Genomic DNA, 27,865 nt, shown 5'->3' with positions numbered 1-27,865 from the left:
CAAAACTTTAAACTGCAGCTGTAAAACGGCCAGATCTCAGGGTACTGATTGCATTTAACATTTCCCGTAACAAAAGACGTTTTTCTATGAAATATAGAATTGCAGCTCTTGCAGGATTTTGATGTGTACATGCTGAATTGCAATTTTTTACTCTGTTTAGTGCTCAGTAAGCTAATAGTGGTAAGTAGTTATTTGTAAGCTAACTTTATTTGTAATTTTTTTTTATTTAATTTTTTTTTAGTTTTGTGATGTTCCCTGGTAGGCATAGAGCAACACATTGCGTTGATTTTTATTTTAGTTTGTTGCTTTTGAGCTGACGCTGGGTTGAGAGCACTGACGCTATTGTTGGACTCACTGGTTTGTTAGTGAGAATACAACTGATGGTATTTGAGTGCTTAAAATTACTCTACTCTTGGTGGAGGCACAAAGAATGGGGTTGAATTATTTTAGGGGAGGTGAGAGTTAGGTTGAACAATCACTAGTTTCTTCTATAAAATGGCTACTGACTTAGACTTAAGTTATCAAGCATCCTAGTAAAAAAAAAAAGTTTAACCCTCATGTTCTGTTACATGGTCAATTTGACCCGTTCAGATTTTTGAGCTGTCGAAAATATCAGTTAACCCTCTGGGGTCGGCAAACGCGCCCGCGCGTTTTGCTGGATTTTCTTCACATTGTAGCACAATAAACTTAAATTACTCCGTCATTTATGGTCATACAGAAAAAAGAAATATAAAAAAAGAATCTGTGAGATGTCTACTTTTGTATGTGTCCACTTACAATCAAATCAAAACATTGTGCTTTTTTAAAATAAAGAAAATAAACAGGGTGTGCTTTCTGCCTCTCCGTCTCGCTGAACTTTTTTTTCTTGAGCACGTCTATAAACTGAAACAAAACTCAGTGAATACTTGTCACACATTTATGAGCCATATACCTTTATAGACAAAATAAAGAAGTGTGAAGTCCGCACACTGAAAATTACTGCTCCAAAAGAGTTTATTTTAGCAACGTTTCGACCCTCAGGTCTTCATCAGGCTCAATCTCAATCTTTCCATATACCTTTATAAACATTTAAGTGTGTACTTTTAAATGATCGGATTCAAACTGAAAACAAATATTCTCTGCTTAACCTCTTCAGCTCTGGCCACGCCTTGGAAAGGCCTTGGACCCACCGGTGGGTCCAATATTGCATCATCATAATCATTTTAAAAAATCTATAGGTTGTGCCGCACAAAACTACACATATATGGTATTGTTTGAAAGCTTAGAACCTCAGCTTTCCTGAACACCCCATCACTTTTGCATGTATGTTACATATAAGAAGATAATAAGGTCTGAATTCGACCCCCCCGCAACGACCCCCCCTTGAGAAAATCATATAAATAATATTAAATTTCATATTTATATCACACAATCTCGCCAAAAATAGACAAGTCATATATCAAATGAAAGCTCTCACTCTTAGGAATATCACTGTGGAGTTTATTTCACCGATCCAACACATTACAGTAACATTATTCACAAAAGAATCGCGACGATTATTTTGATTCCTTTGAACGAGCAAACACATGAGTCACATTCCTGTTCGGATCACTAAAATCATGTGAAGCTACAAGCCTCAAATGCAATATCAGCTCGTTCATTAGGTTGTTTTCTTCAAAATGAGACTATTTTCACATGTCTATGAGCATGCATGGCCAAACGACACTGTAAAATGTCACCGATGTCCAGATCAAAACATGCGATGCAGACATATACTCTTATTATCCATAGTTTTGATTGTCTTTGTTAGCATCGATTTCTGATGACGTGATCACGTATTGCGTCATACGTCAGAAAAGCTAAGACTCTCAGCTTTCTATAGACATGTCAATCAAGCTTCTAGCCCATTCAGAGCATGAGATCTCACGTTGCAAAGTTGAGGAGGCGGGGACATTTTCATGATTTTCCAGCGGCTGCGTGCGATCATCGCAGATGAGTAGGAGTTGATGTTGGATGAGTTGGATAGTTTGGACAGTATTTTTTCGAGTTTTTGCGTGCTTTTTACAACTGGTTGGAGCGATTTGTCTTTGGACAATGGCTTCAAGAAAGTTTTTTGTTGGTGTGGATTCGGTTTTGAAGGAGCTTGATCGACTGAGAGACTGAAACTTGCAGCGTGGCAAGTAGCATACCATGAGGACGAAGACCCTGAATTTGAGTGAGTAAACTTATAAACATTGTATTTGTGTATTTCATGAACAAATGCATGCAACAATACAAAATATGCATGCAACAGACATAAAGAAATAACATGTGCGTGCCAAAAGAAATATCAGATCCCATGCATGCATCCATGCATGCGCGCTAATTCAAATTAGCATGGGTTATTTTGCTAAGCGTGTGCGTAACGTTAGTTATTTTTTTGTCGCGTAAATGTATGTGTGCATGTCTGTTGCATGCATAATTGAGATTATTTTTGCATGCAAATACATGTGCAAAAATAAACGTGCACATATGCATGCCATAGTTCAAATAAGCTTAAGTTTTTTTTTACTTTTTTGCGCCCACATGTGCTAAAATAATGTTACATGCAGATTTGTAATTTTCCTCGCATTTGTTGCATTTGACTTTTTTTTTTCCCATTTTGTAGACATTGCAGTGGTAAAGTTTCATTCTTTACCAGCACCTCTGCACATCTCAGAACAAAAGTCCTCTCAGCCAGAAGGAGTTTAGAGAGAGACTTGTGTCTGAGCTGGCCACACAGTCCAGCACCTCAGATGCTCCAGAGCCTCTCCACATCCACATCTCATGCCCCAGAGCCGCCCGCATCCACATCTCATGCCCCAGAGCCGCCCGCTTCTACATCTCATGCCCCAGAGCCGTCCACATCTGCCACAGCAGCAGGTGAACAATGTTTTCCAGAGTACTTTGGGTCCGATGCCGCAAGTGGGAGGAGAGTTTGTGCTTTGTGCAAACTTTCAGGCCTCAAGTAAAGACTCCTATGTACTGTACAAAGTGCAATGTACCCTTGTGCTTGGTGCCATCTAGAAACTGTTTTAGAAAATGGCACACTGATGGACACTCTAAATAATGTCTTGTCATTTCATCAACAGTTGCAACCAACCAAACAAACAAAAACTACAAGTTGGGCTTGTTTTTTCTTCTTTCTTTAGTAACTTGTTGACTTTTTATAGTTACTATATGCTGTATATAGTTATTTTATATCTTAGATTTGTATATTGTGTTTTTGCACTGTTTTTTGCACATTTTTCTCTAAAACATTTAATTTATTTTGTTGAAGTTTATTATCTTTGTGTATAATAAAATACAAGAATTGCTACATTCTCATACCTCACTCATTTTTCCTCCCTTCAGTTAAATCTAAATAACTTTTCTTTAGAAGGTGATATCAAGAAGATATTTTTTTCCCCTGGTTACTGCCACATAGAGGATTCAAAAGAAACCTTCCGCAGGGAAATACACCAAACAGGTGCTAAATTACAGACTCTCAAATAAAAACTTAATAAAAAAATTAATCAATATCTGACTTTTTATCCTTGTTTATCATAAAATTGTGAATAAATACAGCAAAATATATGCAATATTCCACCACTGTGTTAAAATTTAGAGTGTTTTCTGTAAAAAGAGACAATTTTTATCCATTTACTCCAATGTATGTGGGTAGGACGCAATATTAAATTCAGGTATGCCCAATTCTTTTAGCAATCAAAAATGGAAACTGTAAAAGTAGACTTGGAGACACCGGTGACTCCTTTCCGATAAATCTCAATAACTTTTTTTTAGAATGAGATATCAAAACAATTCTTTTTGTCCCGGTTTACTGCCACATAGAGGATTCAAAAGAAACCTCCCACAGGGAAATACACCAAACAGGTCCTAAATTACAGACTTTCAAATAAAAACTTAATAAAAAAATTTATCAATATCTGACTTTTTATCCTTGTTTATCATAAAATTGTGAATAAATACAACAAAATATATGCAATATTCCACCACTGTGTTAAAATTTAGAGTGTTTTCTGTAAAAAGAGACCATTTTTATCCATTTACTCCAATGTATGTGGGTAGGACGCAATATTAAAATCAGGTATGCCCAATTCTTTTAGCAATCAAAAATGGAGACCGTAAAAGTAGACTTGGAGACACCGGTGACTCCTTTCCGATAAATCTCAATAACTTTTTTTTAGAAGGAGATATCAAAAAAAAATTTTTTTCCCCTGTTTACTGCCACCTAGTGGAATCAAAAGAAACTTTCTGAAGGGATATAGAAAAAAAAGGTAAAAAAATTTTTTTTTACAAATAAAATATTAATTAAAAACCGTATCAAAAAATTACTTTTTATATGTGTTTATCATAAAATTGTGAATATATACAATATGATATATGCAATATTCCACCACTGTGTTAAAATTCAGAGTGTTTTCTGTAAAATGAGACCATTTTTATCTATTTACTCCAATGTATGTGGGTAGGACGCTCTTTTAAATTCAGGTATGCCTAATTCTCAAAAAAATCCAAAATATGTTGCAGAGCTGAAGAGGTTAAGTAATTTGTATAAAACCAACAAGATGTCCAGTTTCTCAAGCGCTAGCTCATTATTTTTATTTGACCACGCCCACAAGCGCAAAAGAGATTGACATGCAAATCGCCCACGCGTCACACGAACGCGCTCATTACCTCAAAAACAAAGCACCAAACTTCACCAAAGTCTCTGCTTTTCGTCGAGTTTGGAAGACACGCCGTGAGCTTACATTGGATTTACCTCAGAAGAAGAAGAACGCGATTTGAAGACAAGAAAGATGTAAGGTAAGAAATTCTTAATTATTAGTTTAGTTTATGTTATTGTTGCATAAACTTCACATTGCAGTTGAACCGTTACTGTGTTTGTGGATATCTGCTCAAACGTAGATATGTATAATATGGTAACCATAATGTATCATATTTTGGAGCGCGCTCTGCGTTTGAATGTATCATATTTTGGAGCGTGCTGTGCTTTTGAAAAGCAAAACGCACCAAACAATAGGCTTCATGTTTTTATATTGTAATCAATATATTTTTCTCTAGCGTAGTTGTTACTGAAATCTTTTGGAAGATTTAATTTATTGTTATTATTATTTTTTGCATCACTGCGCTATGTGCACACACTATGCCTACAAGCCACAACAAACCTGCTCATTATATATTGTTGGAAACATTTGTGTGTGTGTGTGTGTATTCTGTGAATTTTTAAAAAGAAATTTTAACCAGAAAAATCTAAAATCTATTCCCAAAATCGTGCAGCCCTATAGTTTCTCTTGATATCAGTATGTTCACAGGTTTTAAATTTTTATTTTTTTTATACAGGGCCCAGATGCAACTGAGTCTGGGCCCTGTATAAAAGGTCTTTGACTTCAACATTCACATGAGTCTCTGTACATGAACATGGTAAAGTGAAAATCATGTTTTTAGGAATGGCACAAAGGTCTCTGTCTTTGGATCATTGTTTTCAATAATGTGCTTTGTCATTTGTTGTGTATCTTTGGATTATGTTGTGTTGTAAATAAATCCAAACAATTTAAAAGCCATTCTTTTTTAAATCTCCTCATTCTTTGTGCAAGGTTGCTCAGAATGGTAGGGCCTGATAGCTCCTAATAGGGCATTAGGGGAGTGTGTCTTTGTCTTTCTCAGGTGTGAAAGCCATACATATTAATGACGTGATCACGCCTCTTTGCATAAAGCTTTCTTACAGAAAACACGTCTTACAAATTTTAAATCAATATATTGTCTTATCTGAATGAGCAGTCAGGGTGATTTTCACAGTTTTGAAGCAAATATTCTAGACTACGTGATACAATTTTCAAAAGTCTTGTGAAGAAATAATCAGTATGGATTTCATTTTTTTTGTTGTATTTTCACAAACCACGCATAAATGTCATTATCTCAAAACTACAAACTTTTAATACATGCTGCTGACATATAATTGTAGCAGAGTTTGTGCTAAATACAGTGTAATCAGACTTTAGCCATGAAAATGTCACAAGTAACAGAAATAAGCACAAATGTCAGAACATGTCAGAACACCTCCAGGGCCAGAAAACAGCTCAGACCCCAGAGGGTTAACCTATGTTTTTTTTTCTTTAACTTTTGAGAATTTTCCTCCTTTCAAAGGGGTCATATAATGGTACATGCACTTTTACAAGTTGATTGTACTGAAATGTGTGTTGGCAGTGCCTGTACACAACCATCATAAAATGATAAAAATCCATCCAGTGTTTTTTAAAAAAATCTTCTTATATGTTTTCCCGTCTCAAATCAAGCCGTTCGATCTTGTGACATCACAAGATCGGACGCCCCTCCCACGATTGTTGATTGACAGCAGCGTTTCAACACCGACCCGCCCTCGCTCGTGAGCGAGCTGTCTGTCATCATAGTCCGCACGGTCATTGTTGATACGCTGGAGCAGAATGACGTCTAAGCGATTGTGGTGTTCTGTTCTTGGGTGCAATAAGGAACACAGCAGCAGTCATTTTGATGTTCCTAAATCCGAACCGCTGAAGACGCAGTGGCTGAGTTTTGTTTTTGAAGGGAATATTCCCCACGATCAACGTTTGCACGAATCATTTCACACACCAGACTGCTTTACAAACGAGGGTCAGTATAAAGCTGGTTTTGCTAAGAAGCTGCTCCTGAAAAAAGGACCAGTACCAACTATTCTTGTTCCTGCTGCACCTCCAGAAGAAGAACTGAAGTGAGTGTAACGTTTTATTAACCTTTATATTAATATTTATAAAAAAATTTGCAAATCGCTAGCACGCTTCACGATGAATGCGGCTAAGATTTACACTCAGGGTACATTACGGCATGTTTTCTATGTACGACGTTCTCAATATAATTCATAATCCCACGTTTATAAATGGTAAAATGAGTGTTTTTATAGCCTATAACCAGCCTATTTATTTGTGATTTTAACTTAACTGATATGTTATCAAACCAGGCTACAATTCCGTAACGTAATACACTCTCTTAAGCATATCTGAAATAGATTCTTAAATTTGTAACCCTTCAGTCCCCTCTTTGAGAGTTCTTAAAAACTCTCACAAAAATACAAATTTAGACACATAAAGTTCATTCTTGTAACTGGTGTAAGTTACAGGCACATATAACTTGCTCTGTGTTGTTCATCTGTAATTGCATGCTGACACAGAAACAAAACATGCAATTTAGGGTCCGTGAATTTCTCTGCGTTGTGTATTTTTCATTTTCTTTTGTGATAGTTTGTTCAGCAGTGGGTCTGGTTGTCTTCTTGAGGTTGGGGCTTCATACGCAGATGAGACGGTCGTTGCATATGGATCTCGAAAAAGCCATTAAGTTTTATCTGCACACTGTAAGACAGAAAACAGAAAAACAGAGAGCAGTATTTCTTCAAAACACTAAGGTTGTAGCAGTTTAAACACTATGGTTCTATCGTTTTCAGGGTCTACTGTGGTCGTTTCATTCTTTCCCTGTTTCTTAATTGATTTGAGACACCTAAAAGGAACAGTGAGGTGAGGATGGACTATGGTTGGGAAGGGCCTATAAGGGAATCTTCACCACAGGGTTGGCCCCCGAAAGCCTGTTGCTTCCAGTTCTTCCTGGGCTCCTCACTGGTCCATGTGTCCTATCCTATCCCTGTAGGGGAAACAACTGTACAGTGTGTGAGAAAATTGGCACTTCCCATTCTCCAGTGAAACATCAGTCTTAAAAGACATCATATAGAGCATGGGGGTCTGACTGGAATATTTCTGTGGTATAACATTTAAGGCTGTGAGTTTTCTGAATGTCCCCCAAACAAAGACTGTGACAGTCACTTTCCTTTTGTTCTATTAAACAAAAATAAGTCTTTCATCTTTGTTGTAAGTTACTGGGGAGATTAAGCAATCACAGCCTAAATGGTTAACACCGTATCAAGTTTCCCCACGAGTTTAACGAGGAGGGGAGGGGCTGCTTCAGAATATCAAGCAGGCTCAGCAGAAGCTGGTTAACCTTGTTAACTTGTCTTAAGTTATTTTTGTTTTTTCTACATTCTTTTCCAAAATGTCCGTGCTTGCCACAGTAAGAACAACTGGCTTCTCTAGGACTTTTGCGTTTCTTTGGCTTCTCTGAGTTGACCTTAACAGAAACTGCTGCAATTCTTACTCTCTCTTTGACATCCGAATCTCTTTCCCAAATAGCTAAACTTTCTAGGTTACTTCTGAGAGTTATTTTAGCCCACGTAATATCTAGGAATGGCAAGGCTGTTCTGTACTCAGCTACAAGACCATCTGCCCAAATTCGGATTAGAGCTCCTTTGTCAGCTAACACACTTTCGGAATCATCACTATTCCACTGTACGTTAACCGCTACCTGACAGAACCTCTCAGTATATTCACTCACAGTTTCTTCTTTCTCTTGTACACAGCTAGTAACTCTCGACCAATCGATTTTGGGTCCTAAGATATTCTTTAGGATTTTCAAAACACCTTCTCTCAAATCGCCTTCACTAACATGTTGCAGTTCGGAAGTAACAGCAGACTCAAAATTGTTGAATTCAGATTCAGTTAGAATTTGTGACATCAGCTGTGTGACTTCTGGCAACGACATGTCGTAAAGACGCATTTTACTGAACAATACTCTTCTAAATTCAGAAAAATTTGTGCGTGCTGAGGGTAAACTCTGGGAGAGTCTATCTATATCCTTAGGACCTAAAGATGTTTTGGCAACCGTTTGTATTTGGACAACAGAAGAGTTCGGAGTAACACTTTTAGTTCCCTGAGATCTTCTCCTAGCCCCACAAACCTGCACTGAATCTACAGGCTGATCAGTTACTGATTGGATGGCTACATTTGTTTCAAAGAAAGCTTTTAAGTCAGGATAATTGTTATCAGGCTGACTAACTTCTTCCACATCAGTTTTTTCTGCATCTTTGTTGCGGTTTACTTTCTTAGTCAACGAAGATATTCTAGCACGGAGCTCTTTGATCTGTTTCTCTAGCTCTGAGTTGCGCTTAGACTGTTCTGTAGCTAGGGTTAAACCAAATTCTCTGTGACAACAGATAAAACTTTTCACACTGTTCTTGCGAATACTTTCTCCTAGTACCTTCTTACAATCTTCGATTGACCAAACTTTGCCTGGATCAATGCCAAATTTCTTTGTTAAATTCAATCTGACTTCCTCAGTCACGATTGAGTCCATGTGCTCTGATAACAAAGACTTGAATTCACTATCTGTCCAAAAAGGTGTAATCTGTCTAGTACTTTTCCTAAACATTTTGTGAATTTCTATGTTACCACACAAACAAACACTAAACTTCTCTCTACTGTCTTACAAACAGAGGGTACAATCTTATTAACACATGATGCTAATCTTCTCTAGCTTACAAAGGACAGGCCTTCTCTAGCAAGAGGATACACACAATATTAACATGTAACTGTTAAACTTCCCTGCCTGAACAACAAAGGATAAATTTCATCTCTAAAAGACAACTTTAGAGGATAACTTAGTTAACAAAACCCTGCAGCTGTTTGTTAACTTCTTCTCTGTCGTCGCAGAGGAAAACTATTTTGTACTGGTCTGCAAAGGTTCTTTGAATGGAAAGAAACTCACCAAGTCTTTCGTTTGTAGAGAAAGATTCCGTCTGGAAAAAATCAGTCTTTGAGATCTTTTTGGAGCTTGAAGTTTTCAATCTGGATTCAGAAGATTCAGTCTGGAACTTAGTCAGGCTTTGTTGAGATCTTTGAGCTTGAAGTTTCAAGATTCAGTTCTTTGAGCTTGAAGTTCTTTGTTGAGTTTCAGTTTCTCCATCCGGGTCACACGGCACCATCTGTTGTAAAGTTTTCTTTTATCGAAGCAGAGACCAGGAGACAGTTGGGATCACGTTCAAACAGAAGAGTTTCTTTATTTGAGCGCGGCTGCGGTTTCGTCCAACATAATCTAAAGTATATACATTTACATGGTGTCTTTATAGGCATTTTAGGAGGAGGGACTTTTGAAGGTGGAGACAAATTCAAACAAAGCATGTAAATGAGTATACAGGTTAAGGAACCGCCCCAGACCGGCAGTCTCAATTTAATCAGCATCAAATGCTGATATTGGCCAGGAACTCCGGTTCCAAGGGCCATCCCAGAGCCATTAAAGACAAAGGTGAACGATTCAATGTCTGGGCTCCGAAAGGTGAGAATCTCAGTGATCTGACTCATTTAAAACACAATAGAGATTGCAACTTTGCTGACATCTTAACCTTAAAAGCTAAAATCAGTATTCTTCACCGTGATGTTATGTAAGGAAGCATATCTGAAATAGATTCTTAAATTTGTAACCCTTCACTAGTGCATACAGAACTCACATGGACATTCCAAGACAGATTACAGTCAATATGTACACCCAAGTATTTGTAAGAATAAACCTGGGTAATACAAATGTTGTGGACCAGTAATGGAGAATGATCTCCCAGATGTCCTGGATCAAAAATAATTTCTTCTGTTTTCTTAATATTTACAATGAGATGATGGTCCTCACACCATTGTACAAACTTTTTAACCTCCAAACAATAGCCAGAAATGTCAGTGATATAAATCCATTATACAGCCATATCACACTGCTACTCGTGTGATATTGCACATACATACAGTGGGGAGAACAAGTATTTGATACACTGCTGATTTTGCAGGTTTTCCTACTTACAAAGCATGTAGAGGTCTCTAAAACAAAAATCCAGTAAATCACATTGTATGATTTTTTAAATAATTATTTTGCATTTTATTGCATGACATAAGTATTTGATCACCTACCAACCAGTAAGAATTCCGACTGCTACAGACCTGTTAGTTTTTCTTTAAGCCCTCCTGTTCTCCACTCATTACCTGTATTAACTGCACCTGTTTGAACTCGTTACCTGTATAAAAGACACCTGTCCACACACTCAATCAAACAAACAGACTCCAACCTCTCCACAATGGCCAAGACCAGAGAGCTGTGTAAGGACATCAGGGATCAAATTGTAGACCTGCACAAGGCTGGAATGGGCTACAGGACAATAGGCAAGCAGCTTGGTGAGAAGGCAACAACTGTTGGCGCAATTATGAGAAAATGGAAGAAGTTCAAGATGACGGTCAATCTCCCTCGGTCTGGGGCACCATGCAAGATCTCACCTCGTGGGGCATCAATGATCATGAGGAAGGTGAGGGATCAGACCAGAACTACACGGCAGGACCTGGTCAATGACCTGAAGAGAGCCACAGTCTCAAAGAAAACCATTAGTAACACACTACGCCGTCATGGATTAAAATCCTGCAGCGCACGCAAGGTCCCCCTGCTCAAGCCAGCGCATGTCCAGGCCCGTCTGAAGTTTGCCAATGACCATCTGGATTATCCAGAGGAGGAATGGGAGAAGGTCATGTGGTCTGATGAGACAAAAATAGAGCTTTTTGGTCTAAACTCCACTTGCCGTGTTTGGAGGAAGGAGGAGGATGAGTACAACCCCAAGAACACCATCCCAACCGTGAAGCATGGAGGTGGAAACATCATTCTTTGGGGATGCTTTTCTGCAAAGGGGACAGGACGACTGCACCGTATTGAGGGGAGGATCGATGGGGCCATGTATCGCGAGATCTTGGCCAACAACCTCCTTCCCTCAGTAAGAGCATTGAAGATGGGTCGTGGCTGGGTCTTCCAGCATGACAACGACCCGAAACACACAGCCAGGGCAACTAAGGAGTGGCTCCGTAAGAAGCATCTCAAGGTCCTGGGGTGGCCTAGCCAGTCTGCAAGTCCGTATTGCCCAGCGACAGCCCCGAAACCTGAAGGATCTGGAGAAGGTCTGTATGGAGGAGTGGGCCAAAATCCCTGCGGCAGTGTGTGCAAACCTGATCAAGAACTACAGGAAACGTATGATCTCTGTAATTGCAAACAAAGGTTTCTGTACCAAATATTAAGTTATGCTTTTCTGATGTATCAAATACTTATGTCATGCAATAAAATGCAAATTAATTACTTAAAATCATACAATGTGATTTTCTGGATTTTTGTTTTAGATTCCGTCACTTACAGTTAAAGAGTACCTATTAGGGGTGTAACGGTACGCGTATTCGTATTGAACCGTTCGGTACGAGGCCTTTTGGTTCAGTGTTAGGTATGCATTTTCAAACCGAACGGTTATTTAAAATTTAAGCGCGTCGCGAACGCGCTCAATGTAAGAGATGCTGGCGCGACCACAACATCAAATGGCAAACGTAATGTAAGCGGAACGAAACTGAGCTACTCGTGATGGACCGTTTATCAGTTTGGACCAAAGCAGCGCGAGCCGATCTTATACTAGCCTACACAGCGCTAAGAGATCCAGTAAAGAAAGCATTTGAATTCGCCACTTAAGTAATAACATCGCTGCAAGATCTAGTGAGAAGCATTCACATTTCTCCGTTTTTAACGGATCAAACAACGCTGACCTGGAAAACAGGAAGAAACATTGTGCCATGAATGAACTATCTGGTGTCCACAGATCAGTAACATTCACCATGGATTTACTGTAGTAAAACTAACTGTAACTTTGGAAGTTTGTCAGGAATAGTAGGCTATAATGCTTTCGAGTAACGTTACGTCGGTTTTATTTCGACATTATGAATAACATTGCTGCCCTCAAATGTTAATCTGAACTAAAATAAACATTTGTTTATAAGTACAAAATATTACATTTCATTTTTTCCAAGGAGCTGTTTTGTTTTATATGCTCCTAAGACGAGTCAATTATAGCTCCATCATTGCTCAAAGTAAAAAATATCATACTTTATGATGTTAGTTTTAATAAAAAAAAAGAATAAAAAAAATATCTAGGAAATTTCTCTGGCATTTCTTTCTTTTTGCTGTATCGAAAACGTACCGAACCGTGACACAAGTGTATCGTTTTGAACCGAACCGTGAATTTTGTGAACCGTTACACCCCTAGTACCTATGATAAAAATGACAGACTTCTAAATGCTTTGTAAGTGGGAAAACCTGCAAAATCGGCAGTGTATCAAATACTTGTTCTCCCCACTGTACATACAGTATATGGTGGGCGATATGGCAAAAATATCATATCACGTTTTTTTCCCTAAAAAATTAAGATTCATGATTTTTGCACGATTCTTATTCATGTTAGTTTTACTATTTTGCAAGTGACTGAGCATTACAGCCAAACTAATGTCCCTAGTAAAAAAATAAATTAAAAAAAAGCCTTACAAGGTTACAAAATATAAAATTAAAACACAACGGCAGACATTTAGGCCAAAGTTACGAAGATAAAAAAAATCTTTGTCATTAAAAAATAATAACAAAGATACACATTATGTATACATGAAATAAACTGCTGTTTTCAGCTACATAAGGTGTATTTAACAGTAGCATTCAAGAAAGAAATTAAATGAAAAAATACATGGGCGTCGGAAGCAAAAAAAATGTGGCTGGGTCTTCCTCCAGAATTTTTTACTGGAGTAGTTTAGGGGTGTTCCCGAAACCAAATAACTTATCTAAAATCTCTATGCAATAATGAGTGAAGTGAATGAGTGAGTAAAAATGAAACGAGCGCAAATCCATCTATGCGTGCATCTCTCAGAAATCAGAGCTTGGCAAGAGTAATATCAACTCAAATAGGCTACTACATCATATAAATGTTCTTCGATGTGATAGCGTATATTATTGTATGTATATTTAAATGATTTAAGCCTTGTACAATATGATATTCTAATTAATGGAATAAGTACAGCACAATCACAAATCGCCGCCTCTGCGTGTGTCTGTCTCTCAGCAACCAAACCAGCACTAATAGCCTATAATCAACTAAGATTCATCATATACATTAATTACTACTTGATATGTCTTATTTAAATGTTTTAAACTTCATATGATGTGATAAGCTACATGATAGATTTCTTTATCTCACTCTCTCTTGAAGCTGATCCTCGCTGTCCCCGTGCGTATTTGGCGCTCGAACTGTGAGGGTTTTTTTTTTCTGCAACTTTGCTGCCTGCGTGTCGTCTCATTTTATTATGACTCTCAACTGTGTGGTTACAAAGTATATTACAATGGCATCGAACACAGCTCAGCCAATAATAATCAAGAACGTGTTTATAACGTGTTTTGATTTTTTGTCTGGCTAAAGAGAAAAAAATTTGCATAATTTGTTATAACAACACCCAGTAAGTTCCAAAACACTTACTGGGTGTTGTTAGAAGAAAAGGTGATGTATCACACTGAACATTTTTACAAGAAACAATAAAGTTTATCACTTTGAACATAAAAAAAAAAAAAAAATCCCCTGGGAGAAACTGTCCCACCTTCTAAGTAAAAGAGCCAATCGCTGATTGGTAAAGTCATTGTGTCACTGCATCAATCTGTTAGAAGCTCCGGTTCCTATAGGAACCTGAGACTCACGCTTGGGACAGCACATGCGCACTGGCTCGTCAAGCCTGAAAAGTAAGGGTTTGGTGGGACTCTGAATGAGCCAAGTGGAATGGATTTGAGCAGCAGCATGGAAATCAACGCTGTAGCTAAAACGAGTTTAATTTATTAGGGCATTCCTCAAGTGGAATGGATTTGACTGACGGCGCTCTGAAAAGTGAACAGGCATATGCGCTGAATTAGAGACGTTAATAGTGAGTGGGTCCAATTTCATTGGTCTTAAAAAGTGGGTGGGTCTTGGGTGGGTCCCATGAACAAATAAAAATAAAACACTACATAGTCTATAAATTATACATTGATTCTTATTAAAGCTACTATTACATTTCTCAGTCAAAAGCAGTGAGTGATTTTCTCTTTGTGTTTTATTATTTCATTAACATTAAAGGGATAGTTCCCCCAAAAAAGAAAATTGTTATAATTTACGCTCTCAATTTGTTTTAAACCCAAATAAGTTTGTTTCTTCTGTTGGAAATAAGTGTTATTTTGAAGAATGTGGGTAACCAAACAGTTTCTGATCCCCAGTGACTTCCATAGTATATTTTTTCCTACTATGGAAGTAAATGGGGACCAGCAACTGTTTGGATAGCAACATTCTTCAAAATATCTTATTTTGTGTTCAGCACAAGAGAGACATGAATATAGGTTTGGAACAACATTAGAGTGAATAAATAATGACAATTTTCATTTTTGGGTGAACTATCCCCTTTAAGGACAAGTGGCAGCATGTTTACTATTAGGCTACTGTCACTTTAAGACCGGCACGCATCTAATATACACGCATATGACACGCACCCGATTTTCTCTCAAATGTTTGCTTTCACCAACTGTGTTTATGTAAACCTGGTGTGTATTTGACAGTATTAGTGCAATAAGACTCAAAAGATAACTTAGTCCAGTAACCAGGCACTGTTTGACAGGCTTTAAATGCCTGAGCGCTTTGGGTGTATGCGCTCAGAAAAGCGCATGTTAGAACAGCGCATCAGCACACAAATTAAATGTTTAACTGGCAAGGCTTTAAAGCACATGCAAATAATAAACTTTTGTTTAATAAACATGTGACATGAATGTACATCGTATTGAACAGTATGTTGGGACGGAGGCACCAAGGGTCTCATTTATAAAACTGTCACATTACATTGATAGAAATCATTTAGTAGCCTATCCTTGCCTTGTTTTTGAATAGATAAATCAAATAGTGTAATATACATTTCATATAAAGTTTTTCTCAATCTTTTCCACTGGCCTTATTGATTTTTAATGGAAACAGATAGGCCTTGTTGTGCATTATTTGTACGAAATATGTTCTCAGACAATCTGCTGGTATCATAAGAAATTCTCTCTGTAGTTAAAACACAACATGCCACAGGAAAAGTGTTCAAAAGCATCACATCCACTGCAAATATTTGTATTGTTTTTTTGTATTGAATTGAATATAAATTGTATTGAATATAAAAAAATGTTGTAACTTTTCAGTAATGATTTCATGTAGCCTAATTTAAGTGTTTAACTCCATTAATGAGAATGGCATATTTAATCTAAATGTTTATATCAGAAGTAAAACAGTTTAAATCATTCCTTTATTTAAACTGTTATTGTGAACATGCATTGTATTTATGATTAGGACTCATAATGAAGATTTATGGTTTTCCTTCATCTGCCGTTAGATAAATATGCGTCAGTTTCACTAAACTATCCAACGCGCTCGCTGGCGGGGACATTTAAGAATGGATGGATGCTTGCTTCATGTGATAGGCTTGGTGAGTGAAATTATATTTCTATTATCTTTCTGTATACTGTATGTATAATTTTCTTAAAACGTTCTGTCTAAAAGTGACCAAAAAGACATTTAACTCCAGCTCACCATTGGTGTCGCCAAACTGCTTCGTCTCCAAAATGTTTATACGCATGGGTCAGAGTTTGTGTTTTCTTTCAAAATTCTTTGATGAATAGAAAGTTCAAAAGAACAGCATCCAATAGACGAGCTACTGTAACTCAAATTGTTCAAGAAGTTAATGCTGGGTCTTATTGAAAGGTGTCAGGATACACAGTTCATCGCAGTTTGTTGCGTATGGGGCTGCATAGCCGCAGACCAGTCAGGGTGCCCATGCTGACCCCTGTCCACCGCCAAAAGTGCCAACAGCCGTGAGCATCAGAACAGCAAAAATGGTTCAGGAATGGTTTGAGGAGCACAACAACGAGTTTGAGGTGTTGACTTGGCCATCAAATTCCCCAGATCTCAATCCAATCGAGCATCTGTGGGATTTGCTGAACAAACAAGTCCAATCCATGGAGGCCCCACCTCGCAACTTACAGGACTTAAAGGATCTGCTGCTAATGTCTTGGTGCCTGATACCACACCTTCAGGGGTCTAGTGGAGTCCATGCCTTGACGGGTCAGGGCTGTTTTGGCAGCAAAAGGGCGACCAACACAATATTTGAAAGGCGGTCATAATGTTATACCTGATCGGTATAGGATTGATATTGATCAGGTAAAACAAGCGCTTAATGAGCAATTGTTTAGGTGGCTTGCTAATGTATTAGATTTCTCTAATACATAAAATAAGTAAGCTTGAACAGAGTTCTTGTGGGGAGAAGAATTTATTGAAGGTAGTAGTGTAGCAGTTATTCAGCACCGACGTTAGCATGTCAGTCTTTGAGAGAACTTTAAGATTCTTAGAAGGGTTATGATTCTTTAAAGTTCTTTATACCTGAAGATAAAAGGGCTACAAACAATTGATACTGTTAGGACCTCTTGGAGATCCAAGTGGACAAACAAGATACCCTGAGGAATGCTGTTCCTTTGTTGTTCTTATCGTATGGACTATTTGGTTACAGACAGTTTCAGTTGATTGCATCTGAGGCACAGTCACAGCATAAATGCATTGACCAAAAATAAGTGAAATATTTTCAAATTCAGTCAATCTGCTATTTTATTCAAACTGTAACTCCAGGTAGGTAGCTTCTGTAAATATTTAGTTTATACATAGTTACATTTCAGTTCAAGGTTAAATGGTGCAGCGCAATATATGAAGAGTTCAGATGCAAAAGCCTCTAAGTGCCATCTGAAATTTTCTTCTAGAATGATCATTTTTATCAAGCTCGTATATTTAAGTTCAGTAATTTCACTTAAATGGCAATGAAAATTACCTATTAATTGTCATTTAGGTGAAATTACTGAACTTAAATATACAAGCTTGATAAAAATGATCATTCTAGAAGAAAATTTCAGATGGCACTTAGAGGCTTTTGCATCTGAACTCTTCATATATACTGTACATGTATATATTTTTTCACTTAGTGGTAGTTCTAACTTAGTTCCCTTTCACATCAAAACTAGGCTAAGTTGTAACTTACAACAGCTGGTGCTATCGTCCCCTGTGCAGTACCATCTCAAAGATTAAGCATGGTGGTGGAAGAATAATGATGTGGGGTGCTTCAGTCCCTCAGTGGCAGGGACAACTCTGTGAAAGTCCTTAGTGGCTCAGCCAGAGCCTGTACTTAAACCTAATCAAACATCTCTGGAAAGACTTGAAAATGGCTATCCACCGCTGGTTCCCAATTAGCCTGACAGAGCTTGAGAATAATCCCCAAATCCAGGTTTGCAAATTTTGTTGCATCATACCCAAAAAGGCTTGAGAATCTAATCAGTGCCAAAGGTGGGTAATGGTAGTGTCTAAATATTTATGCTAGAGTGAAATATCAGTTGCTTCTTTTTAATAAATTTGCAACAATCACTAATCTGGTTTTTGATTTGCCATTATGCACTACAGAGTGTAGGTTGATGGGAAAAACAAACAATGATATTAAAGGATTTTAGCTTAAAGCTTAAACGTTCTGAATCCACTTTATTTTGTGCATGAGCATGTTAGTGTGTGTAAGGGAGCAAATAATGGGCTTACATTGTATGATTTGGGGTGTCTCTGTTTCCACTGAACCAGGACAAGTTGGGCAATGACGAGTGTGACAATGAGAATGAGAACCATCTCTGCATGCATGGCTTCATGCCCTTTGTGTTTGGCATGCATTTTAGCATGTTCCAACCTGCAAAACAGAAAAGAAAACCTTAAAATAAGCACACATTTATAAACAATCAATTACATAATCAGTTTTTAAAGATGCAATCTTTTAGCTGTTACTTGTTAATTTAGATTTGGCACAAGTAACTTACAGCCGTAGCTTTCAACTAGTGGGTTGTAACTAGGGCTGGGAATCACTGGGTAGTTCACGATACGATACGATACGCGATACATTGTTCACGATACCGATAATATCACGATATGGCGATACTGCGATAATCGATATATTATCAGTAATAACGCACAATATATCATGTTTTAAGAAATAAAAAGTTTTATTTTTTTTAGGAAAATGAATCTCCATTTATTTTTTGGGATGAAACACAATAACAAAAACAACTTGTCTTATCAGTTGCAACAAAACAGTCACAGACACTATTTTAGTTTTGCTCGCAGATGATTTTTTTCACTTGAGTGGAATCGATGATGCTCGCATGGTCGCGGCTCGCAGCATGTGAGGAATTACGAGCCGAGCCGAGCACGTTACGAGCACCTCCCGATAATTTTTAAACATGTTTAAAAAATTCGGGGAGTCGGCCCGATTTTCACCAGCTGTCCCCTATTGCCCTAATCATACACAACCACGTCAATGGGGCTATACCTCAGTGGCAGCAACCATACAGCGTGCGCATACACTGTGTGGCAGCAACCATACAGCGTGCGCATACACTGTCACACACACACACTTTTTTCTCTGTCTCTCTCTCTCTCTCAAGTTTTTATGTTGAAAGGAATGGCTACTGTTCTCTGCTTTTCAACAAATCATTTGCACACACATTTATGTCATTTTTCTATCTGAAGCTTTGCCTGCATGCATGCAACATGACGGTCTCTGCGTTTAGCGCGAAAGCCCACGTGATTGCTGCCGGCTCGGGATAAAATTCGTGCAGGACAGTCGTGCCGTGTACCAGCTGCTTTGACGCGATTATCAGTAAAACTGACTCGCAACGTGTGCAATATCTCACGACCTCCCGAGTGTCCGAACTTGCACCGTGTACGCCCACCCTAACGGCTTTTAAGATCGATACTTGGCAAGAGCGCATCGAGAATCGATCGCGGGAGAAAATATCGCGAGATATCGCCATATCGATATTTTGGCGCACCCCTAGTTGTAACTAGGTGTGTGCATGAATAGTCGAATATTCGATCTATAATTATTTCGAAAAATAAATATACTACTAGAATTTTGCTACATATATTGCTTTGCTGGCTTTAAATGCAGTGAAATCCTATACACGCAAACTAAAACTCACAGTTATAACTAAATGCCCTGGGTGGCTCTGTGGAGCTTGTTAACAAGTTGACTGCAAATGGATCAATATGTCGTGTGGAAACATTGTCAGGTGAAACTGAGTAATCATAAATATCATGAAATCCAAACACCAGTTTGCTGTACACTCAAGTGAGTCGAGAAGATAACTTATCTGATAGCAAAATGATCGAGACGTATGCTTCCTTTAAGTTTTGTCAAGGGAGACCTTTTTAAGAACAGAAAACACAAAGCGCTGTAAGAAACTTTGCTTAGCACACCGTTATCTGTGTCCCTGCAACGTCTGTCGGTGAAGCGCATTTTCCCTGCACCCGGACTTATTGTTATCAGACTGAGGAGCACGTAGATAATATTTTTTGATTATGAGCATGTGCATGTGAAACAATATAAACACTTTAACCATATGCTGACTCGTGTGTATATGTACATTTCAGTTCTCTTTCATGCTTGCACTTGAGCACGAACACACAGAATAATGCCAAAATGCCTGCGTTGGCGAGTATTCACGTAAACGCAGTCATTACGCCTTAAGTGAATATAAACAGCTCTGCATCAACTCAGATGTGTATCAGTATATTGGATCGGTCTTAAACTGACAGCAGTCTATACTGTAAAAAATATTTTAATATGTTTTTGTTAGGGATGCTCCGATCGATCGGCATCGGCCGATAATCACATTCTATGACTCGATCGGGAGTCACTAAAATAGGCTGATCTCACCAAATGATTGCAAATTGATGACGTTAAACTTTAGCACCACAGTCATGTTATTCTGGGCAAGTTAACGCGTTATTATCGCGTTAACGCATTTATTAATTAACGCAGACAATTTTTTTATCGCACGTTAACGCAGTTTATTATTATTTTGAAAGTCCGTTGCTCACCGGCGTTTAGCGGGGATGCTCTGCCATGTGAATTCCCTCCTGTTGATGTCCTGATAACCATTTAGATTCAGGAAACTCACAAACAGCGAGGATCAGTCTCTCTTCCAATGATTTGTGCTGCGCGTCGTTTACAAAAAGTTCAAGACAATTCAACTTCGGCAGCGGGCGGGCGTGTGCGCACAACCGCGACAGTTTCACAGGAACGCACTCGCTTGTCGCTGCAGCGGCTGCACCTTGTGCTCGACCACTTCTCCTCACTCTACCAAACGCGAATAGAGTGTCTGGCGCGAGTGATTTCAATGTTAAAGTCAATGCAAGGTCCTGCGGCGCGAATGAGGCGTTTAGCGCAGCGCGGTGGATGCGAATTCGCCTCATTCGCGCGTCCAGTTCGCGTCAAACCTTTGCTTTTTACGCGGGTCAACATGTCGACTGATATCCAAATTTGCCATATCGGCCATTTTGACTGTCGGCCATTTTGAATTTTGTGCTAAAATGCTGTATTTTAAGAACGCATAAACGGATTGTTTAGTTTCGAAACAGCGCCACCTAGTGGTGAATTTTCAAGTGCTTATAACTTTGGATGTGGCCGACTTATTTTCACAAGACTCATCTAATTAGACTCCTGAATCCTTGCCGAGTCCTACGATACCAAACATGCTAGGTTTCGCCTTACGGTTTGTGTAGCGTTGTGATTTAACGCTTAAAAAACATTTGGCTATATCTTCGAAACTGCTTGTCCGATCGAGACGAAACCTCCGTCAGAAGTTTGGAAACATAGGTCGATAGCTAAACGCCAATGCCCAAATGCGAAAATATTGATAGTAAGGGGTAGTAAAATTCAATCAAAGTCATGTGTCAGTCATTTTTTACATGTTTTTTCATATAAATGTCTATAACTCTGAAGTCAATTGAGATATTTTCACCAAAACTGACACTCATATGTATGGGCTCACTCTGAGGACACGTAAAAAAAATTGTGGGACTGAGCCTCTTAGTGGCGCTATAATCGAACAAAACATGAAATTCCCATTGACTTCAATACAGTTTTGTGAAATAAAATGCTATTTTCATTCAAAACCTACTTTTTCGAACTCCTCCTACACCGTTTTCGTATAGCGCAGCAGCAAATTTGAAGCATGATGCTAAAAGCATTATTCAGGCTTTATCTCTGCAATGCCTTGATATATTGACACCAAACTTTGTATGTGTCATTGTCACTTCACTCTGACTACATCACATCAGTTTTATAACTGCGCCACCTATTGGTCGAAAGTGACAATGCATTAAATCATATTTTTAATTATTGTTTCTATGATTTTTCAGGCATTTTGCCTAAAATCCTCTTTAAATGTCTTTAATTGCTCATTGTTGCAGTTGGTCTGACACTTTCAGACACGTCGAAATGTCTTGTCGTCTTATTCTGCTTGGCCCCGGTAATTGCTGCTTGCAGCTATATTTATTAGGGCCCAAGCCCTGAAAGGGCGAAGGCCCTATTGTTTTCGGTAGGATTATTTATTAGGGCCCAAGCCCTGAAAGGGCGAAGGCCCTATTGTTTTCGGTAGGATTATTAGGGCCCAAGCCCTGAAAGGGCGAAGGCCCTATTGTTTTCGGTAGGATTATTAGGGCCCAAGCCCTGAAAGGGCGAAGTTGTTTTCGGTAGGATTATTAGGGCCCAAGCCCTGAAAGGGCGAAGGCCCTATTGTTTTCGGTAGAATTATTTATTATTATTCTTATTCTTATTTTTCTGTCAACCTTTCGGGCACTTTTGAGACCCTTAACGTGCTCGAAAACTCTTGAAACTTTGCACACGGGTCAGAACCCGCGGCCATCAGGGCGGGGCTGAAGCTGGTACCCGGGCGTGGCAGGGGGGCTCGACAGCGCCCCCTTGAACGGGGTCCGAAAACTTGGTCCATAAATCAGACACGCTTGCATGTAATAATATGAAACTCGGTACACATATAGATCTCATCGGGCCGAACAACTTTCGTACTTTTACTTTTTACGCCAGCCCAACAGGAAGTCGGCCATTATGGGTTGTTTGGAAACGCATGCTGTGGAATTTAATGTACTCCTCCTAGGGAATTCATCCATTCGCCTCCAAACTCAGTCAGCATGAAGTTAAGACATTGAAGATGCTAAATTGCGGACAGATTTTTGATATCTCGAACGGTTTGGCCGTGGCGAGGACACGAATTGATGGCGAATAATGGAAACAGGAAGTGTGTTATAACTTCTGCATACATTAACTGATCTTGATTAAACTATAGCAGTGTGTTCGTTGTAAGAGGCCGATCACATGGATGTGACTATTGTGAGTCAAAGTTATAGCGCCACCAACTGGCAGTAGGAAGTGTGTCCCTTTCAAAATGCTTTGAAATCACCCTCTTATTTTTACCCGATTTGCTTCAAACTTTATGTGTATAATGTAAACACACGGCAGATGTAGACCTGTGAAAGGATTTTTGATATCTTTAATACTGTTGCCATGGCAACGCTTCAAACTTTAATATTCTTTTTTGATGCTTTTGAGACTCTTAACATACTTGAAATTGGATGAAACTCGACAGACACATCACATTTATTAGCCCGTAGACATGTGCAAAGTTTCAGAAACGGGCGTGGTGAGGGGCTCAGTAGCGCCACCTTTAGTCATAAGTGGGGGCTTAGTTTTAAGTAGAGTCACAAAAATCGTTATGTATATTGTTCTCATCAAGCCGGACAACTTTCTAATTTATAGTCATAAGCTGTGACCAACAGGAAGTGAGATATTTTGGTTTGAATGTGATTTTTTGGAGAATTCTCTCCCTCTCTCTCTCTGCCTCTGCGTCTCTGTGTGTGTGAGGGGTGGGGGGATTTGTCTTTTGAGTGAGATTTGTTTAAAATTCCTGTTTTTCAAGGTTTCAGGGGCTTTTGGGGCCTTAAACGTGCTCGAAAACTCTTGAAACTTTGCACACAGGTCAGAACGTGCGGCCATCAGGGCCGGGCTGAAGCTGGTACCCGGGCGTGGCAGGGGGGCTCAACAGCGCCCCCTGGAACGGGATCCGAACACTTGTCCATAAATCAAACACACTTGCATGTAATTATATGAAACTCGGTACACATATAGATCTCATCGGGCCGAACAACTTTCGTGCTCTAAGTTTTACGCCAGCCCAACAGGAAGTCGGCTATTATGGGTTGTTTGGAAAACGCTTGCTGTGGAATGCGAAGTACTCCTCCTAGAGAATTCATCCAATCCCCACCAAACTCGGTGTGCATGAAGTCAAGACATTGAGGATTCTAAATTGCGGACGGATTTTTGATATCTCGAACGGTTTGGCTGTGGCGAGGAAACGAATTTATGGCGAGAAAAGAGAAACACGAAGTGGAATAACTTCTGCATACATTAACTGATCTTGATGAAACTTCAGCAGTGTGTTCGTGGTAAGAGGCCGATCAGATGGATGTAACTATTGTGAGTCAAAGTTATAGCGCCACCAACTGGCAGCAGGAAGTGTGTCACTTTCAACATGCTTTTGACAAAAGTGGGCGGGTTAGTTTTAACTACAGTAAAAAAAAAAATAGTTTGTATATTGTACTCATCAAGCCGGACAACTTTCTAATTTACATTCATTAGCTCCGGCCATCAGGAAGTCAGATATTTTGGTCTGAATGTGGATTTTTTTGCAAAATCATCCTCTGAATTTTTAGCCACTCCTCTTAAACTATTTATTTTATTCCCACCAAACTTTTTCAACATGATGAAAATACCTTAAAGATTCTAAATTATGAACGGATATTGAATATCTCAAACGGTTTTGATATGGCGAGGGATTAAAGTAATGTCAAAAAAGGAATCAGAAAACATCTCATATCTTCTACAAATGTAATTATACACCGTTTATTTTTATATCAAATTATACAAATATTAGAACTAAACCCATTTTATTCTGTTATTCTGTTTTGCAATTCAAGAAGTATAAAAAAAGTTATTTAGTGCTATTTAGTGCTATTTGGTTCAACAAAAAAGCAAACATAGGGCTATACTGCCCTCTTGTGTCCAAAAGGATATCAAAATAGTATATAAAACGTTTTACTAGGTAGGCCTATTGTATTTAAATATAAATGTATTAGGTATATGACTGTGAGGATATTTTCCCATCGGTTAATCGACGTGTGACACGAGCGGGTGCTTTTAAATCGCTAATATAAAAGTGAAAGTAAAAAACGGACGTCCGCACTGACATTGATAATGGTGCACGTTGGAAAGAATGATACTTTTAAACATAACACTAAACCGCCATTAGGTGTCGCCAGGCGACCATCTTAATGAGCGAGTCATTGATTCATTCGTTCAAACGATTCATTCGAATGACTGAGTCATTCATGATTGAGACAGATGTTTATGGATTGACCATTGAATCTTTGAGTCAACCGATTCGTTTCAAAATGCTGAATCATTCAGTAATGAGAAAACAAGTTGCTGTGAGATGCGCGATGGTTCGGCTGTGATCTTTGTTTAACTATTTATGCTGCTGAAACAGAACAAAAACAGTCAATATTGCATCTAAAATGTAAGTGACTTAATTGTAACTGTTTATTAACCTGTTGTATGAAATCAATGTCACAGTTTCAATCGTGATTATATTCAGGAAATAGTAGCCTACTCGTCAAGTGAGGTTGCTTAACTCTGTTATAAAATATATAAAAACTCCATATTTGTAATTTTTATAGTCAGTATGTTGTTAACTGGGTTGCTTTTTTGTGTGCTGCGCACATTTGTTTACATTTCTCCTGGAGAAGCTGCATGAGCCTCAGCAGGGCAACCTTGTTACCATTGATCAGTAATACATTTATTATTAACTGCTGATTGGAACTTAAAATGAATGTAATGAAATTAGAATAATCTCTCGTTTTAGTGATTCCCAAGTTATTTTTTTTTGTTCTTGACGTTCTAATCAGGCTATACTCTGGTCGGGCAAGTAAAATTCTCTTTCAGGTAGGCCTATTGTATTTATATATAAATATATTAGGGATGTGACTGTGATAACATTTTCCCACCTATGGAAGTAGGAATAAACTAATACATTTATTTATGTTTTTATGTGTCCACTGTTCAACTGCAACCGCGTCACACACACACACACACATTCCAGAATTGCAATCTTGTCATCGCAGCCTGTTCAGTATAGCCCTAATACAATATAATAATAAAAATAGTCAACATAACATATACGAATTACACTGCTCTGTTTAAATAGTAAGTAGTACAATTTGTACCATTCACAGTAAGCAGAGCTCCACTATGATGTTTCCAAGCACATTTTTGCGCGTGTGAAGATGATGATTTTTTCCATCGATATTGGAACACGAGTGAAGTACAAAGCCTATAATAAAGAATAGTTTAGCATCCAAATACATCACAACTGTTGAAACGTTTTGATTCTAATGATAGGGTTACGTGAGCCCAACACTTACTTTCGTTTTTCGTGTGTGTGTGTGTGTGTATATATATATATAGAGAGATATAGATATAGATAGATAGATATTTATATATATATATATATATATATAAATATATATGTGTGTGTGTGTGTGTGTGTGTGTGTGTGTGTGTGTGTATATACACATAAATATATATATATATATATATATATATATATATATATATAAATATAGCTGCGAGCAGCGATGGAGGGCCAAAGCCGGCGGCACCGCCACCCCGGTGCCTTTAGGTAACTAAAGGCACCGGGGTTGCGGTGCCACCGGCTTGGGCCCGCAATCGCTGCTCGCAGCTATATTTATTATTATTATTATTATTCTCCGCATTTAATTGCATTTTTGAGGGCCTAAACATGCTCGAAAACTCACAAAACTTTGCACACGCGTCAGAACTGGCGAAAATTTACATCTGATATAGGTTTCAGAATTGGACGGGGCAGAATGGCTCGATAGCGCCACCTATAAAAGTTCAACGGAGTGCGCCTCCCGCAACGTTCCACGTACGTGCACGAAATTCGGTACATACATGTAAGGACCTAATACCTACAAAAAAGTCTCTTGGAGCGTAGCCCTAAACACAACAGGAAGTCAGCCATTTTCAACTTCCTCTCAGATTTTTGTGCAGTTTTTGCCATTTTCAGGCCTCGTACTTTAACGAACTCCTCCTACAGTTTTAATCTGATCATCTTCAAATTTGGTGAGTGTAATCTTAAGGCCTTTGCAACGTTAAATTGCGAAGATCTTGAGTTTTCGTCGAAGGGCGGGTCCTCGGCGGCCTGACAAATTTCGATGTTTCGCCATGAAACAGGAAGTTGCTGAAACTCAGGCATGGAATGTCCAATCTGCCCCGAACTTCACACGTTTGATAAGCGTTCTGTCCTGAACACATGACCATGCTCATATTCAGTTATAGTCATAGCGCCACCTGCTGGCAACAGGAAGTGACATGTTTAACACTGTTATGGACTCCTAATAACATATAAAAAAGTGCCAGCAAGTGCTAAACATGTTAACAACATACTAGAAGCATGCTAAAACATGCTAGCAAACTCTTAGCTAAGTGCTAAAGCATGCTATTTTTGCAATTAAATAGGAATTTGCTGTAACTCAGGCATGGAATGTCCAATCTGCCCCAAACTTCACACTTTTGATAATCGTTCTGTCCTGAACACATCTACATGAGAATATTCAGTTATAGTAATAGCGCCACCTACTGGTAACAGGAAGTGTCATGTTTAACACGTTGATGCCATTCTAGCAACATGTTAAAAATGCCATTGACTTCTAAACATGCTAGAAACATGTTAAAACATGCTAGCAATACTTAGCTAAGTGCTAAAGCATGCTAATTCAATGAAACAGGATGTTGTTGTTACTCAAGAAGGCAATGTCCAATCTGCGCCAAACTTCACACTTTTGATAAGCGTTCTGTCCTGGACACATGACAATGCTCATATTCAGTTACAGTCATAGCGCCACCTGCTGGCAACAGGAAGTGACATGTTTAACACTGTTGTGAACTCCTGATAACATATAAAAAAGTTCCAGCATGTGCTAAACATGCTAACAACATACTAGAAACATGTTAAAACATGCTAGCAAATACTTAGCTTAGTGCTAAAGCATGCTAATACTGCAATTAAATAGGAATTTGCTGTAACACAGGCACGGAATGTCCAGTCTGCCCCAAACTTCACACGTTTGATAAGAGGCATGGCCTGAACACATCTA

General features: G+C 38.6%; 1 protein-coding gene and 2 long non-coding RNA genes across 3 annotated transcripts in view; 2 read left to right on the top strand and 1 right to left on the bottom strand.

Annotated features, from left to right (window-relative positions):
• Positions 1-27,865, bottom strand: part of rnf121 (ring finger protein 121) — a 221,152-nt gene that overhangs the window by 45,984 nt on the left and 147,303 nt on the right. Inside the window, exon 3 of the mRNA XM_082141412.1 lies at positions 18,323-18,464. Coding sequence (XP_081997538.1) covers positions 18,323-18,464 — 142 coding nt within the window. The remainder of the gene's footprint in view (positions 1-18,322; positions 18,465-27,865) is intronic.
• The window catches only part of LOC309477992, a 165,862-nt gene that overhangs the window by 45,052 nt on the left and 92,945 nt on the right, over positions 1-27,865 (top strand). The window lies entirely within an intron of this gene.
• Positions 1-27,865, top strand: part of LOC309478026 — a 112,404-nt gene that overhangs the window by 28,042 nt on the left and 56,497 nt on the right. The gene's annotated exons all lie outside the window — the stretch shown is intronic.

The sequence above is a fragment of the Leuciscus leuciscus genome (genome assembly GCF_965113295.1).
Source record: "Leuciscus leuciscus genome assembly, chromosome: 16".
In the NCBI taxonomy this organism is placed as follows: Eukaryota; Metazoa; Chordata; class Actinopteri; order Cypriniformes; family Leuciscidae; genus Leuciscus; species Leuciscus leuciscus.
This window is presented reverse-complemented; position numbering and strand designations above follow the sequence as displayed.